The sequence below is a fragment of the Panthera pardus genome, unplaced genomic scaffold (genome assembly GCF_024362965.1).
Source record: "Panthera pardus isolate Hobbes unplaced genomic scaffold, ASM2436296v1 HiC_scaffold_2, whole genome shotgun sequence".
NCBI lineage: Eukaryota > Metazoa > Chordata > Mammalia > Carnivora > Felidae > Panthera > Panthera pardus.
The window spans coordinates 93,465,163-93,482,497 of record NW_026526765.1 but is presented as its reverse complement, the minus strand read 5'-3'; the positions used below and the strand labels follow the sequence as shown (position 1 = coordinate 93,482,497).

Genomic DNA, 17,335 nt, shown 5'->3' with positions numbered 1-17,335 from the left:
CAAAATAAATTCTTGCCATTTTTGCTTATTAAGCTGCAGTTGTGGTTATTTCCATTTTTGGCCATAATTTGAGGCATCTCATAGTAGGAAGTTCTAATATTCCCATTTCTGCCTCTACTAGTCTATAAACTTGGTAGAGACCAGTGTATTACAGCTTGAAAAGTGTATATAAAAATGTTGATTGTAGGGGTGCCTGGGTGGCTCAGTCGGTTGAGCGTCCGACTTCGGCTCAGGTCATGATCTCATGGTCCGTGAGTTCCAGCCCCGCGTCGGGCTCTGTGCTGACAGCTCAGAGCCTGGACCCTGTTTTAGATTCTGTGTCTCTCTCTCTCTCTGCCCCTCCCCCGTTCATGCTCTGTCTCTGTCTCAAAAATAAATAAATGTTAAAAAAAAAATTAAAAAAAAAAGTTGATTGTATTATGTTTTCATTTTTAGAAAGTTGAAATATTCTTACTTGAGCAAAGAGACAATAATTATTCAGTGATATTTCATTATGATATAATGATTCAAATTGAGATGGATATCATTTTAATATAATATAGTTCTTAATTTTGTAATCAAGCCATAAGTGTATGTATTATTATATGTAACATCCTTCAGCAAAGCCCAGTCCTTAGATAATTTTAAAAGTATTCAACCAAATATTAATTGGTGCTTTGATGTGCTGTCATCTTGCTACTGGCACAGAGCTGTTAATTAGATAAACTATGGCTATTGAGTGAAATTTTATGTTTCAACTAACATTTTGAATAGTTAGGTAAACCTCAAGTAACTGGGGGGGGGGCTTAGGGAATGGAGTGTTTTTACTTTAGTTCAATTTTGTTGTTAAATAAGGGCTTGTTTGGAATTTATAAAATATGCCAAAATATATTAGTATTTTTTTAAATGAATTACATTCAATTTTTGTTTGATTTAGTATCTCAATATATGTCAGGGTCATTATATAGTTAAAAAAACCCCTAATTTTCTGACTGCTCCTTTTTGGTCTCCCTATTCTAGTTCTGTATCCTCTCTCTGAGTCATCATATGTGTTCTCTTGTTTACGTAATGTTGATTTACAATCAATATTTCTGGCCCAGCTCTCTCTTTCCTTCTGAATTCCAGATTCATCTCCAAATGCCTGCTAGATTCCCTTCACGTGGTTATTCCACAGGCTTTTTAAACTCAAGCTCAGTGTGGTTAAATTAAGCCCATCTCAGTCCCCAAACCTGCTCTTGCTCAGTGCACCACTACCTAGGGTGAAGAGCTGGGAATCTCTCTTAAATCTTTTCTCTCATCTATCCCTCACATATCAAGATCACCAGTTGTAATGAGTATACCAGCAAAATGTCTTTTGAATCCCTCCCTCTTCTACCGTACCTCCAGTGTTTGGCTCTGTTTAGCATCATTTTGTCTTTCCTGGATTATTGCTAGAGACTATCAACTGGTCTTCATTTAGTCAGGCAAAGCCTGTAGTCCCTCCTGGAAGCCAGAATGCAAATATGATCAGATTCCCCCCACTTTCAACACCCTTTTGAGCCCTCAGGGTACCAGGCTCTTCTGTCTTCATCAGCAGTAGTTCTCTCAGTACCTCTCTTCTACCTCTGTATTTCAGTTAAGCAAGAGTTCTTCGATTACCAGACTTTCCCTTACGTTCAGATTTTTGTGCATCCTGTTCCTTTGCCTCCCTCCTTTGCTAAGTTGGCTTCCGTTCTTCCTTTTAGTGTCTTCTTTCTTAGGTATCACTTTCTCAACTTGTGTATGCACTGAAGCTGCTTAACCGGGATTTGGTATGTAACCCGGAGATCTCTCATCCATACCTGAAACATTTGATGACTGCCTCAGTAGAAGTACTGAGTACTGGTACTTTATTGTCTCTTATGTACTTCCATTCCTGTACTTGCTGCTTTCTTTTCCCAAACCTATTCTCCCACTGTTTTCTTACCCTCTCAGATTTTCCATTGTGATTTCAGGAGCACACATCTGCAATAAACAAACATATAAATCCTAAACCCATTATTGTCTTTACTACATTCTGTGAAGTAAATTAAGTATTCCCAGAAAAAGAATTTTATGGTTAAAAGCGTCAGGAAACCCCAAGTTAGTAGTTTCCCCACCACAGTGTGTATTGTGAATTTCTAGGGTGGGGGTGCCGAGTGGATGTAGTGTGGATCAGTTTTCACACTTACATATCACATGACGTTAACATCTTCACAGGTCATTGCTTCCACTAACTAGTTTTAAAGGAAACTTGGCTTTGAAACAAAGAACAACAAACAAAAACTGAAGTTCTTTGAGTGGAAGCTGCTGCTTCCTCCACCCTATAAATTTCAGGGTATGGAGACTGCTGGTAACCTCCACTACCTACCCCAGAGCCAATTTTAGGTCACCGCTTCTCTAGCCTCTTGTCAATATCGTTGCTCCTTTGAGGCTCCTTGGAAGCTCTTTTTGAGGACTTTCGTATCCTATGAAATTCAGCTCCACCAGACATAGCAAGCTAGGTTTTTTGTTTGTTTGTTTTTGTTTTTTTCCTTACATACTGTCCCTACTGGCTACTTTTACCACCATCTTGAGGAGGAATCCAAGGCTGTGTTCTAACTCATCAGGATCACATGTATGTTTATTAGTGCTTATTCTTGATGAACTCAGGATTATACACCATGTATCACTTATCATCTCTGTGCTCTTCCATTTCCTACTATTTGTCCCTTGTCATTTATAAATTTTTCATTTGATCTTCCACCTTATTTAAAGAGCTCTCCACCCCCACCAGCTCTCCAAATAATTCTAAGTAACTTCAGTATCCATGTGGAAAACAGCAAACATAAGCCTCATAGTTTTCTTTTTTTAAATGTTTATTAATTTATTTTGAGAGAGTGAGAGAAAGAGAGAGAGAGAGTGAGCATGCAGGGGAGGGACAGAGAGAGAGAAGGAGAGAGAGAATCCCAAGCAGGCTCCATGCTGTCAGCATAGAGCCCGACCTCACAGAGTCATGACCTGAGCCAAAATCAAGAGTCGGATGCATAACCAACTGAGCCACCCAGGCACTTCAAGTCTCATAATTATCTAAACTTACTGAGTTCCAGTGACCTTCTTCTCTAAGTTACTTTATAAACTTGGTAAGCTCTCCTGAAGTTCTAAAGTCTCATAGTCTTCCTAGGCTTCCTTTTCCTTCCTTTCACTATGGTTGTTGTTAGCCCTTTTTGTATTTAATACTCTTTGATACTACCATATTTTCATAGCCCCTTCAGTCTTCTTTTGGTATGTTTCCTACCTAAACTCTGAACTATTCTCACTAGCATATTCTATTCCTTCTTCTATATGTATCCATACACTGAATCCACCCAGCAAAACCTTAGCTTTGCATGTGTGCCCAATGCAGCTCCCTGCTGGTTCCCATATGTGGTGAACTGATTATTGCTGAAGGTAATCACAACCACCTTGTAGTCCAAACTCTTGCATGGCACACAAACCTCCCTTCAAGAAGTTTAGAACTCTTCCATCTTGTATCTCTGAGGCCTTCACTCTGTCTTTCAGCTCCAGTAGAGGGCAGCCAAGTTTAATTTGCATATGACTAGACTATCTCTATCTCCCTATACCTTCTATACTTCCTGCATCATGTTTCTGAGATCAGTCTTAGTGTTCTCTACACCCTAACTTGCCTTTGTTCATACCATTTTTCCTGCTTAGACTACTGTTCTAACCCTTGTGCTTCACCCACTGACAATCTGCTCTACAAAAACTCTTATATACCTTAAAGATTCATCTTCATGCCCACCCACACACCCTCCCACACTATCCCCTCTTTATAAGGGACTCCATCATTTGTGTGTACTTTAAATAGAAGTCCTGTTTTCCAGTGCTGTGAGAATTAAGAGTTGAGCAATTAATTGAAGACGTTGATTAAAGCTAGAGTTAAAATACTTAAGAAAAGTACTTAGAACAGAAATACATTCATTTGCCAGTTGTCTCATGTATGACTAAGGGATTTTCTTTGAGTATGGGTAATTGGTTGGAATTCATTCTTCCTTCATTAATTTGGAACCCAGAATGCATCCTCTATATTTCCATTTTATTTTTTTCTTTTCAGCACAAGCAGGGGAGAGGGAGAGAGAGAGAGAGGGAAAATGTTAAGCAGGCTCCAAGCTCAGTGCAGAGCCCAGTGCAGGGCTCAATCCTGCAACCCTGGGATCATGACCTGAGCTGAAATCAAGAGTTGGATGCTCAACCGACTGAGCCACCCAGGAGCCCCTCCAATTTTGGTTTAAAAGAAAGAATTCAAGCCATTCATGTAGCAATCTGAGCATGGAATCCTAGATTTGTATGGTTTTCCCCCCACCATTTTTTTTGGTTTTTCCCCCGCCGATTTTTTCGGTTACATTGTCCATACCTACTTCAATGATAGTTTCTTTTTCTTATGGAGACTTACTGTTTAAAGTCTTTCTGAGGCATTAAATCATAGAAATAAGAGTTATTATTTTTTTTACTTATATTTTATTGGTTTGGTTTGTGGAGTATTTAATTAAAGTAGTATTTATAATATACACATGTGGTTTGTTAACATAAACTCAACTGATGGGAAGGAGGTGCTTCATGATCAGAATGTTGTAGACACCAGTCAGTGTTTTACTGAAGGGATGGATACTATTTTGATTAACCTGGAAAGTTGGTTGAATGGAAGTTGGTTAAGGGAGTTTCTACTATAACGATTTTTATTGCTTATCTCCCTTTATTACAGTGTGAGCTCATACAAGGCAGGGGCTGTATATATACATATTTTTCATTTTGTATATCTAACCTTCACCACACACAGTACCTACCATAGATATTAAGTATATATTTGTTGTATGAGTGAACAAATGCTTGTATAGGTCATACTAAATTTGAATAATCAGAAAGAATACTGCACTGAGAATCAGCTAGTATAGACAGATCATTGGCCCTGGAGCCCTCCTGGGGTTTGAATCCTTTCTCATTTGCATTTCTTGAGCAGGTTACTTTCTCCTTTTCATTTGGGGAATGAGGATAACAATAGTCTTTGGGTTGTGTGAGGGTTAAATGGGAATCTAAAGTATTTAGCATTGTGCTTGACAAAGTAAGCAGTCAACAAGTGCTAATTTTCTTGATGGTGCTTTTCACCAAAGAGGAGACCATGGGAATTCACTTGGTCTAATTTTTCTCATTAAGGGACTTGAATTACATAATGTATCAGTTTCTTTCTAGCTTTAAAATTTTCTTTTTATAAATACTTTATGTTTCGGACATACTTATGTAACAAATATATGGCTATTCCTTGATTTGTCACATTTGTAGATTCTATAAAGTAGGTAATTACTAAGGTGATCCTGACTTTACACCTTGAAGAACTAATACTTTCAGGCTTTAGAACATCATTTGTTAGAGAGGTGAACTCTAATAAGTGTGAAGACCAGCTAGCTCTACTAAGCAGTGCCGTGCTATCTACATAAGGGCTAAGTAAGGTAGGAAGTAGAGAAGGAAGCTCTGAAGAGATTGTTTGGAAACATTAGCTTAGAAGAAGTGAGATAAAATTAAGCTCTGGAAACTAAATTTATGGACAGATTAACTTTTTGAACCCTAGATACACATTTGTTATAAATTTAGGTTAAAAAAAATTTTTTTTTAAATGTTTATTTTTGAAATAGAGCACAAGTGGGGGAGTGGCAGAGAGAGGGAGACACAGAATCCAAAGCAGGCTCCAGGCTCTGGGTGTCAACACAAAGCCTGATACCGGGCTGGAACTCATGAACCTGAGAGATCATGACCTGAGCTGAAGTTGGACGCTTTTGGATGCATAACCAACTGAGCCACCCAGGTGCCCCATAAATCTAGGTTTTCAGTTTTCATGTTGATCACATTTTCTTCCTGATTAAAAAATGGGGATAGACTGAGAAAGATGGAAATGTGACACTTTTTTGGAATGGCTCTGAGAATATTTTCCGTTCAGTGTCCCAAATTTTGGTTTGAAGAAATAAGTGATTTAGCAGAATTACTTTTAGCATTCATTCCACAGCTGATGCTTATACTTAGTTTTTATATTGCAGTTATCATTTAGTATGGAAGAAGATGAGTTCTTTGGAGAAAAAACATTCCAGCATTGTTGTGCAGAGTTCATTAGACATTCACAGCAGATAGGTGATGGCTGGGAATGGAGAACTTTGAAGGTAAGAACAGAAATTTTTATATTCTATATAAATGAAGGTTTGTTTTTTTTTGACCATGTAAACCTCAGTAATTGAAACTAATATGTGAAAGCTAGTTTGATTTAGTAAAAGGCTTGAATTGAAGATGTTTTAAAACAGATGTCCATTTTATTGCTTCAACTATATATACTCATTATAATTAAGCTAATGAAGTATTATCTAGAAAAGTCCTTAGGTGACCTGCTTTAATTTAATAGATAAGAATGCTTAGCATATTAACTATCTGAATGTAAACAGATGCTTCTGTGGTGCTTCAAACCATTTATTTACACTATTAATTTTCTTAGGAAAGTACTTTTGTCCAGAGAGTGGAAAGATAATCCTGAAACCAAATCATAGTCAAACAATCACAAATTCTGAAATACTGAGAACTGAATTAATTGGGAATTTCTTAATATCGTAAACACATTCCAAAACATTCTTTCTTTTGATTCTATTTGGTAATAACAGTGTGAAAGGTCTATGTACTTATCTATTTCCACACAGACATTTAGTTAAGATTCTCTGCCACAAGCTTTTAAAGAGTTCATTGAGATAATTTTCAGAGAGGATGTTTCCTTTGCTTGATGTCTTAATCTCGTTCCTAAAAAAGTGGTGATTCCTGTTTTTTTGCTTATTGGCTGTTTTCTGTATGAATTCTGAGAAATGTGAATAGTTTTGAACTGATTCCTATGATTCAGAACTAGGCCAGGGAAATCCAGGTCTTGATTCAGTCTAGAGTGCCACTGGAGAGAGAAACCATGATTTCCTTCGGGTCATATGCCAGCTAAGCTTTCATGGGGGTTGGGGTGGGGAGTGTCAGGGGAGACTCCAGCCCTATTGGACAGTTCTTAAGCCTCTGTGGCATCTCCTGCTCCAGGATAACATGACCTTATTATTAGCACCTATTATTAATCTTTTTCCTGAGTATTTTATAATTTTGTTTGCTATTCTTTTTGAGTTTATTCATCTTATTTCTTCTGTGATTATTGACATATAAAAGAGTTGCTGTTTTGTATGTCAACTTTGTGACCATACCATCACCTGAGTTCTCCTTTTAGTCTCAGAGATTTCTCTTGTGACTTCTAAGGTAGAGTGAGGTCATCTGCAAATGAGGAATTTTTGTTGCCTTCTTTGTAATATTTCTCTTATTTTATGAATTGAGTAGAAAAATAAGTGATAGTAATAACATATCTCCTTCATTAACTTTAATATCATTGTTTCTGATATATAATGATTTTAGAAAGTGCTGGTTGTTTATTCATTGAATGAGTATAGCTTTCTGACCTCTTTTGACCTGTAATAATTTGATGGTTATTTCTTTGAAAGTTTTTCTTTTTACCAGATTTTTAAAAAAAGTTTATTTATTTTGAGAGAGAGAGAATGAGCGGAAGAGGGGCAGAAAGAGAGAGGGAGAGAGAGCATCCCAAGCAGGCTCCACACTGTCAGCTCAGAGCCTAACGTGGGGCCTGAAGTCACCAACAGCAAGATCATGATCAGAGCCCAAATCAAGAGGTCAATGCTTAACCCACTGAGGCACCCAGGTGTCCCTCACCAGATTTTTTAAAAAAGAAATTTTCTTTTGTCTTAAGCTGGAGGTAGAATAATAGATACTCCAGTTACCATTTCAAGGACCTGAATGGGTTAGGGAGGGAGCTGGGACTGTGTTTATGTGTGTGTGTGTGTGTTTGCTTGCATGCATGCACATGTTGGGGGGTGCTGGGGTAGGTCTCTAGGAGGGAGATTCGTAAAATAATCCTTAAATACCTGTTCGAAATTTCCTCATTGAATTTGTTGAAACTAGTGCATCAAAAACTAGTTTCCAGGATTTGTTTTTATTCTTGTCTCGCCTCTGCTTCAGGGATAGATAGGGATGACTCTGTTTGGCTCCTTGTTTGTTGCCACTGCCTGCTGAGTTAGGAAAGTTCCCTAACCTTGGAATGAGAATTGCACCTCTAATTAAGGGCAGTTTTCTTTAATGTGGGGGTGAGCCCATAGGTAGTACCAAAAGAAAACAAAACACTGTTTAGAGAAGATCTTTATAGCCTTAGGGCAAGAACTGCAAACTCAAAAGCCTTGGAATCTGGGCATGGTAACATAAAAGGGTCAAGCTGCTAGGTACAAGACAATATGGACACTGAATCCTATGGCCTGTAGCTGACCAGAGTGCTTGTCTTATTGCCAGGTTGGGAACATGGACCCAGGGGTTACCAGATTTTCCAAGAAAAGTGAAAAAGATCTAGGGGGGAGAAATCTCTAAATTTTCAAATATTGGTAACTAATTAAAAAAGATTTTTCAAAGTCAGGACCAAATCCAACATGCCGGTGATGTATAGTATGTAGGATATGTGTGGCCAGTTGATGACTTCTGGGATTGGGTGTGTGTGTGGTAGGACTGTGGTTTCTTACCTCGCCCTGCCTCAGTGCATGGTGTTGATCTTAGTAAAGGGGGCTCTAGGCAAAGCACATACCTTTCTTCTGAATTTTGGGATGTTAGTATTTTTGCCACTTAATTTCTGCAGTTTTGTGTTAGTTTTATGAAGTAGATTATGAATCAGTCACTTGGTTATTTCTTTCAAACCTTACATATGTATTATATCTCATTTTTTTTGTGGGACTGTTGAGGAGAATACTTGTACTGTTGTTTTACTTTATAGGCTCCAGAAGTTTATTTTTATTTTGTTAAAACATAGTTGTCTTTAAGTATAGGTGGGAAACAACAAGCTGAGCATATTTAAAGTACACAGTTTGATGTTTTGATGTGTATATAAACCTATGAGCCCTCAATACATTGAAGAGAGTGAACATATACATCACCTTGTATATCCTTGTATACCTTCGTAATGCTTCCCTCCACCCCTAAAAACCATTATTTTTTTTCCTGCAAGTTATATTTAAGAAGAATCTTGGTGGGGTGCCTGAGTGGCTCAGTTGGTTAAGTGTCCTACTTCGTTCAGTTCAGGTCATGATCTTGAGGTTCGTGAGTTCGAGCCCTGTGTCGGGCCCTGTGCTGAAAGCTGAGAGTATGGAGCCTGCTTCATTCTGTCTCTCCTTCTCTCTGCCCCTCCCCTGCTCATGCTCTCTCTCTCTCCTTCTCAAAAAAAAAAATATTAAAAAAAAATTTTTTTTAAGAAGAATCCTGTTTATCCCTATATAGAGTGCCTCCTTTAAGGAGTACCCATATTGTTACTCATACCTTCAGGACTGTTTATAAATAGATTTGGCACCATCCATTTTATTTCTTAAATTTAAAAGAATCATGACAATATTTAGAGAATTGGTTAAATTCAACTTTACAGATAAGGCAAAACATTACTTCCCCTGAAAAGTTAATGAGAAGGGCAGTGTGAATTAATGAAACATATAAATAATTTAAAAATTTAAAAATAAAACAGTTTCTTAAAGTCATCAAAATAGTTTCAATTTTTATATTTTAAAGGTATGTGGAATATGGAGAATAGTTCTAAGTCATTATTTTTCAGTGGACTGCATGCTCTTGGCATCTGGACAGGACTGTTCTTGTTTCCGTACCCCCAACATTTACAAACCTGTCAGGGAGGTGGTACACTCTTGTTGAGAGCCATTGTTTAACAGAATGGTTTGTCAGATATTAAAGATACAATTTAAGAGCATTAGCTTTAGACTTAAACATGGCTATAAATCCTTCCTTTACCCTTTACTAGCTGGATTTTGGCCAAGTTAGTTAACGTCTCCAAACTTCTTTTCTTTAAAAAAAAAATTTTTTTTAATGTTTATTCATTTTTCAGAGACAAAGAGTGTGAGTGGGGGAGGAACAGAGAGAGAGGGAGACACAGAATCTGAGGTAGGCTCCAGGCTCTGAGCTGTCAGCACAGAGCCCGATGCAGGGCTCAAACCCACAAACTGAGAGATCATGACCTGAGCTGAAGTCAGACGCTTAACCAACTGAGCCACCTACGTACCCTTTATTTTCTTTTTTTGTAAGATAGGAATAAAAATAATACCCACCATACAACCTCGTAGTTGTGTAGATTAAATAAGATTTACATTCAAAGAGTTTAGCACTGTTTCTGGCACATGGAAAGCCAAATTATGGTTATAATTTTTAGCTAGTTGTTTGAAATTTTCAGTGTCTTTTATTACAGAAATAATGCTATAAATGAAATTGCAGTTAACTTTTCACAAAGTTCTGTTTAGGTGTATTTAGCACCAACTGTACTGGTCTTGGTATATTATTCTGAGTCTTGTAGGATAAGGAAGAGCAAAAGATGGCAAATAACAATGAATGCAACCGCTTGAAAGACAAGTATTTTCAAAATCCAAGAGTTCATAAAAGAGAAAGAGAGACAGAGAGAGAAAATGATAGAATGAACAGACACAGGAGAGAATAGAGTAGAAGAGTCTCCATTGAACATTATTGGGAGAATCTAGGACATCAAGATTTTTGTTAGAAAATTATTAGTCAAAAGGAAAGAGATAAACATTTATCTTACTTTTTCTGTATGATCTATATTTCATGGTAACTAAATAGACTAATGTGATAAGGGAACTTTTATTTTTTCAAAATTCCATCTAATAAACATAGAAATGATGGTAGAATTAGAAAATCATTACTTTTCAATGTCTAATGAAATGAATTAAGTGATAGTTATCACTGGATGAAACTATTAGGTGAAAAGTTGATGGGGAATTTAGAAAGGAGGGATTGAGCTATCATCACGTGAACCTAGTGATTAATTATGACATTACTAAAAATAGTGCGTCCAGATATGATATACTTGCTGAAGTTATTTTTTTTTAATGTTTATTTATTTTTGAGAGAGAGAGAGAGCAAGCAGGGGAGGGACAAAGAGAGGGGGAGACCAGAATTGGAAGCACACTTCAGGCTCTCAGCTGTCAGCACAGAGCGTGACACAGGGCTCGAACTCACGAGGCTTCGAGCTGTGAGATCATGACCTGAGCTGAAGTTGGCTGCCCAACCAACTGAGCCACCCAGGCGCCCCATACTTGCTGAAGTTTTATAACTTGAATCACAGAGTAAAGTCCATGAAATATTCTTGCTCAAAATGTTGAGCCTGAATAGAAATCAATTAAAGAAGTCAGTTGATCGAGAACCAAGTTAATTGATATCACAGGAAACAAATAGGGAAACACAGAAATCTAAAGGACAGCTGATCCAATTTCCTTAAAAATTTAATGGTTGGATAAAGAAGTGAAGAGAGGATTGCATCTCTATCTAGCAAGTTTGTTATTAAAATATCCTTTCTGGGCAGTGACCAGTAAGTGGTCCCCATGTGTAAGACTAGTATGTAGCTTAGGTCATATGTGAGTCACTATGGGACAGTGATGACCACCAGCCTGGTTCAGGGTCACAGGTCCAATGACCATGCACTTGGATGTTTTGACAGTGTCAACTTGCTATGAAAGTTTCTAAGTCTTTACTTTTCTTTTCTGAATTTATCGTTTTGACCTATGGGAAAGAGTGTGAGGATTTTGATAATAGTTTTTGGACTAACAACAATCAGTACGTGAACAGACACCAGTTCAGATCACACTTGGAGAAGCACTACTCTAGAATTCAAAAATTCAAGACACATAACCTAATGTAATTTGTGATCCTGACTCAAACAAATCAACTGTAAAAGGGCCTTTTCAAAGATAGTTAGGGATATTTGATTATGGAATAAAGTATAAAATGATACCAGTTTAGCTTAGCAAAATAAAAAACAAACCAGGGATAGATGAAACAAATGAGGCAAAATCTTAATATGTATTGAGTATGGGTAATGTATATATAGCTTTGAATTTGGTACTATTTTGTCTACTTTTATGTACGTTCCATATATGCTTCCTTTTCTTCTATCTTGTCATAATTTACTCTTTACCCTAAACTTTGTTAGTAATTACTGATGTTCTTAGCCTTATCTTAGATTTAGACCCCCTTTGGGGATTTGTGCAGAGTTTAAAACTTCAAAGCAACTTACCTTCTAAATTTTTTGTTTTTCTGTTTTTACCTGCTAGAGAGGAATACATTAGTTTAGGACCTCAGTTCTGTGATTTGACCTTTCACAGGTTATTGATAAAATAATTTCCTGTGGGTTTCCAACTTTCTTCTCTCACTTTTGTATAACAAAAATAGCAAGAGAGATATTCAGATACTGCAGACAAAATACCATTCTACCTAATCTTGAGATTGGATTTTATACAGTTAATACTATTTTATATGTTATTGTTCAAGAAGAACTAAAGGGCCTCCCCACCAACATTAATTCCCATCTCTCGTTAAACCTGCTTGATTATATTTTGAAATTTACATAGCAACACACTAGAAATATTTTAATTACTTTCTTTACAGCTCAGGAATAGTTGATTGAAAGGGCTTATTTCCTAATTTAGATAGAGTAAAAGTTTGCAATTTCATTTTCTTCTTAGAAATTTAAACTGATTTTTGGGACACCTGGTTGGCTCAGTTGGTGAAGTGTCGAACTTCAGCTCAGGTCATGATCTTGCAGTTCTGTGGGTTTGAGCCCCTCATGAGGCTCTGTGCTAACAGCTCAGAGCCTGGAGCCTGCTTTGGATTCTGTGTCTCCCTCTCTCTCTGCCCCTCCCCCACTCATGCTCTGTCTATCTCTCAAAAATAAATAAATAAACATTAAAAAATTTTTAAAAATTTTAAACTGATTTTTAAAATAAAGTTTATTTACTTATTTTGAGAGAGAGAGAGAGAGAAAGAGAGAGAGAGAGTGGGGGGGGGGGGCAGAGAGAGGGGGAGAAAGAGAATCCCAAGCAGGCTCTGTGCTGTCAGCCCAGAGCTGATGAGGTGCTCGATCCTTTGAGCCAAGGGATCACGAACTGAGCTGAAATAAAAAGTCAGACATTTAACAGACTGAACCACCTAGGCTCCCCTAAACTGATTTTTTAATTCTTTCTCTTTACTCGTCTTTCTGGTTAATTCACATTGCTTTTCTTAAAAATCCTTTACCATTATGCTAATTATACAAAATTCATATTTTAAAAAATTGATTGTAAAGTATTTCTACATTTTACTTGATTCCATACTTTAACACCATCTTGGTAGAAAATCTACCTTGCTCTTCCCATCAATCCTGTTGCCCTCCTGAATTTTACACGTTTCTTATTTGCACAGCTGTTTTTATTTTTAATGTCTTATCATAACAAAATTTCAAGGTGTAAAAGTAAAGAGAATAGTGTAATGAATTGGCATGTACCTATCACCTAGCTCCCACAATTAACAAGTCACAGCCAGGTACAGACTGTTTTAAAGCACCTCTAGCATATATAAAATAATGTAACATATCTCAATTTAATTAACTTGGCTTTCCATTTATGAAAAGCTAATACCATCCTCAATGGGGAAAAACTGAGAGCTTTCCCCCTGAGATCAGGAACACGACAGGGATGTCCACTCTCACCGCTGTTGTTTAACATAGTGTTGGAAGTGCTAGCATCAGCAATCAGACAACAAAAGGAAATCAAAGGCATCCAAATTGGCAAAGATGAAGTCAAGCTTTCACTTTTTACAGATGACATGATACTATACATGTATAACCCGATAGACTCCACCAAAAGTCTGCAAGAACTGATACATGAATTCAGCAAAGTCGTAGGATACAAAATCAATGTACAGAAATCAGTTGCATTCTTATGCACTAATAATGAAGCAACCAAAAGACAAATAAAGAAACTGATCCCATTCACAGTTGCACCAAGAATCATAAAATACTTAGGAATAAAACTAGCCAAAGATGTAAAAGATCTGTATGCTTAAAACTATAGAAAGCTTATGAAGGAAATTGAAGAAGATACAAAGAAATGGAAAAACATTCTGTGCTCACGGACTAGAAGAATAAATATTGTTAAAATGTCAATACTACCCAAAGCAATCTACACATTCGATGCAATCCCAATCAAAATTGCACTAGCATTCTTCTCGAAGCTAGAACAAGCAGTCCTAAAATTTGTATGGAACCCCAAAAGACCCCAAATAGCTAAAGTAATATTGAAGGAGAAAACCAAAGCGGGAGGCATCACAATCCCAGACTTTAGCCTCTACCAAGCTGTAACCATCAAGACAGCATGCTATTGGCACAAAAACAGACACAGACCAATGGAATAGAGTAGAGACTCTAGAATTGGACCCACAAAAGTATGGCAAGCTAATCTTTGACAAAGGAGGAAAGAATATCCAATGGGAAACAGACAGTGTCTTTAACAAATGGTGCTGGGAGAACTGGACAGCAACATGCAGAAGGATGAAACTAGACCACTTTCTTACATAATTCACAAAAATAAACTCAAAATGGATAAAGGACAGGAAACCATGAAAACCCTAGAGGAGAAAGCAGGAAAACACCTCTCTGACCTTAGCCACAGCAATTTCTTACTTGACACATCCCCAAAGGCAAGGGAATTAAAAGCAAAAATGAACTATTGGGACCTCATGAAGATAAAAAGCTTCTGCACTACAAAGGAAACAATCAACAAAACTAAAAGGCAACCGATGGAATGGGAGAAGATACTTGCAAATGACATATTGGATAAAGGGCTAGTATCCAAAATCTATAAACAACTCACCAAACTCCACCCCTGAAAAACAAATAATCCAGTGAAGAAATGGGCAGAAGACATGAATAGACACTTTTCTAAAGAAGACATCCAGATGGCCAACAGGCACATGAAAAGATGCTCAATGTCACTCCTCATCAGGGAAATACAAATCAAAACCACACTGAGATACCACGCTGGTCAGAGTGGCTAAAATGAACAAATCAGGAGACTATAAATGCTGGCGAGGATGTAGAGAAACGGGAACCCTGTTGCACTGTTGGTAGGAATGCAAACTGGTGCAGCCGCTCTGGAAAACAGGGTGGAGGTTCCTCAAAAAATTAAAAATAGATGTACCCTATGACCCAGCAATAGCACTGCTAGGAATTTACCCAAGGGATACAGGAGTGCTGATTCATAGGGGCACTTGTACCCCAATGTTTATAGCAGCACTTTCAACAATAGCCAAATTATGGAAAGAGCCTAAATGTCCATCGACTGATGAATGGATAAAGAAGATGCGGTTTATATATACAATGGAATACTATTTGGCAATGAAAAAGAATGAAATCTGGCCATTTGTAGCAACGTGGATGGAACTGGAGGGTGTTATGGTAAGTAATATAAGTCAGGCAGAGAAAGACGGATACCATATGTTTTCACTCGTATGTGGATCCTGAGAAACTCAACAGAAGACCAGGGGGGGAGGGGAAGGGGGGGGGAAAGTTACAGAGAGGGAAGGAGGCAAACCATAAGAGACTCTTAAATACTGAGAACAAACTGAGGGTTGATGAGGGGTGGGGGGGAGGGGAAAGTGGGTGATGGGCATTGAGGAGGGCACCTGTTGGGATGAGCACTGGGTGTTGTATGGAAACCAATTTGACAATAAATTTCATAAAAAGAAAAGAAACATAACCTATGCTCACTAAATGAGAATCAAATATAACAGTAGGTTTAAAAAAAAAAAAGTAAAAAAAAAAATGATTAACTTGGCTTTCTTTTTTCCCCATCTGTCTTCAAATTATCAGTACTTCAAGTCCACTCTAAATTTATTTATCATTATATATTAAAAATTAATGAATGAACTCAGGAAAAGATTCTAGAGACATAAAATATTATTTCTATAATATTTTAAAAGTTAATTTTATTTATTTTGAGAGAGAGAGAGACAGCAAGCAAGCAGGGGAGGGGCAGAGAGAGAGGGGGAGAAAGCGAATCCCAAGCAGGCTCCACACTGTCAGCACAGAAGAGCCTGGTGTGAGGGGGTTTGGGTTCTGATCCCAACCTGAGAAAAATTAAGAGTTGGATGCTTAAACAACTCATCCACCCAGGCGCTCCTATTTCTACAATTTTTAAATTTATTTTTAAAATTATGAAGTATATAATATATATAATATATACCATCTTAACCATTTTGAAGGCTACAACTCAGTAAAGTACATTCATATTGTTTTGCAACTAAGTTCCAGAACTCTTCATATTGCAAAATTGAAACTTTGTACCCATTAAATACTAATTTCCTATTGCCCCCTTCCCTCAGCCTCTGGAATACTTTCTCTTCTACTTTATATCTCTGTGAATTTGGCTACTGTGAATTTGGAATCACACAGTATTTGTCTTTTAGTGTCTGGCTTTTCTCACTTAGCATAATGTCTTCCAAGTTTATCCATTATTTCTACAAATTTTGATTTATAGTTTTATGAAGTGGAGAACTAAACAGACAACTGGGAGTGAATTTCTATTAGATGATGACATCTTGAATTGCAGAGCCTCGTTCTGTTAAAGAGATTTCACTTCTATTATTTCTGAGGTGCATCATTATTAAAGAGGATTAGGGGCACCTGGGTGGCTCAGTCGGTTAAGAATCTGGCTTCAGCTCAGGTCATGCTCTCATGGTTTGTAAATTCAAGCCCTGGATTGGGCTCTGTGTTGACAGTGCAGAACCTGCTTGGGATTCTCCCTCCTCTCTCTCTCTGTCCCTACCCAACTTGTGCTCTCTCTCTCTCAAAATAAATAAATAAACTTAAAAAAAAAAAAGAGGTTAAAAATGCTTTCCATGTGTATTTGACAAGACTAGTTCTTCACTATGTCTCAAATTTGCTGATAATATATAAGCTTAACTAGATATTTCTATCAGAAACATAATCAAATTAGAGAGTAAATAATGGAATTAGTATCTTAATTACTGTTACTTTGCTTACCCATTCACTTTTGTGATATTTATACATTGAGTTGTTGGAAGTAATTATTTTTATTTCAAAAGGGAAATATTAAATACCTACTTTTTTGATCTCTGTGTACAGAATATGCTTCGATCGATTCTTTGCTAAAGTTAAATGACAATTTTAATGTTTACTAAAAGACATTTTTCACTGGTTTCTTAGATATGTTGCTCTATGTCAGTAAAAAATACATTTGTTGGTTTGAAATACTTAATTTTTGCTTAACTTTTCTTCTTTTTCTCCAGCTTATTTAAAAATACATACATATATCCCTGTATTAATACTTGTTTTTTAGGGAAGTTATGAGCATATTACTTCTATTAAATTGGTGTAATGCTATATTTACTTAAGCCATCCAGTGTACATTAATGAAATATTATTTATGGGCCT

At 37.0% G+C, this 17,335-nt stretch overlaps 1 protein-coding gene across 10 annotated transcripts in view; it reads left to right on the top strand.

Moving 5' to 3' along the window:
• The window catches only part of ATG10 (autophagy related 10), a 450,172-nt gene that overhangs the window by 186,711 nt on the left and 246,126 nt on the right, over nucleotides 1-17,335 (top strand). For all 10 annotated transcript variants that reach the window (XR_008423811.1, XM_053907238.1, XM_053907237.1 and 7 more), the window contains one exon: nucleotides 6,042-6,161. Coding sequence is in view for 9 of the 10 variants with exons in the window: in XM_053907238.1 (XP_053763213.1) it covers nucleotides 6,042-6,161 (120 nt within the window). In the remaining variant the exon portion in view is untranslated. The remainder of the gene's footprint in view (nucleotides 1-6,041; nucleotides 6,162-17,335) is intronic.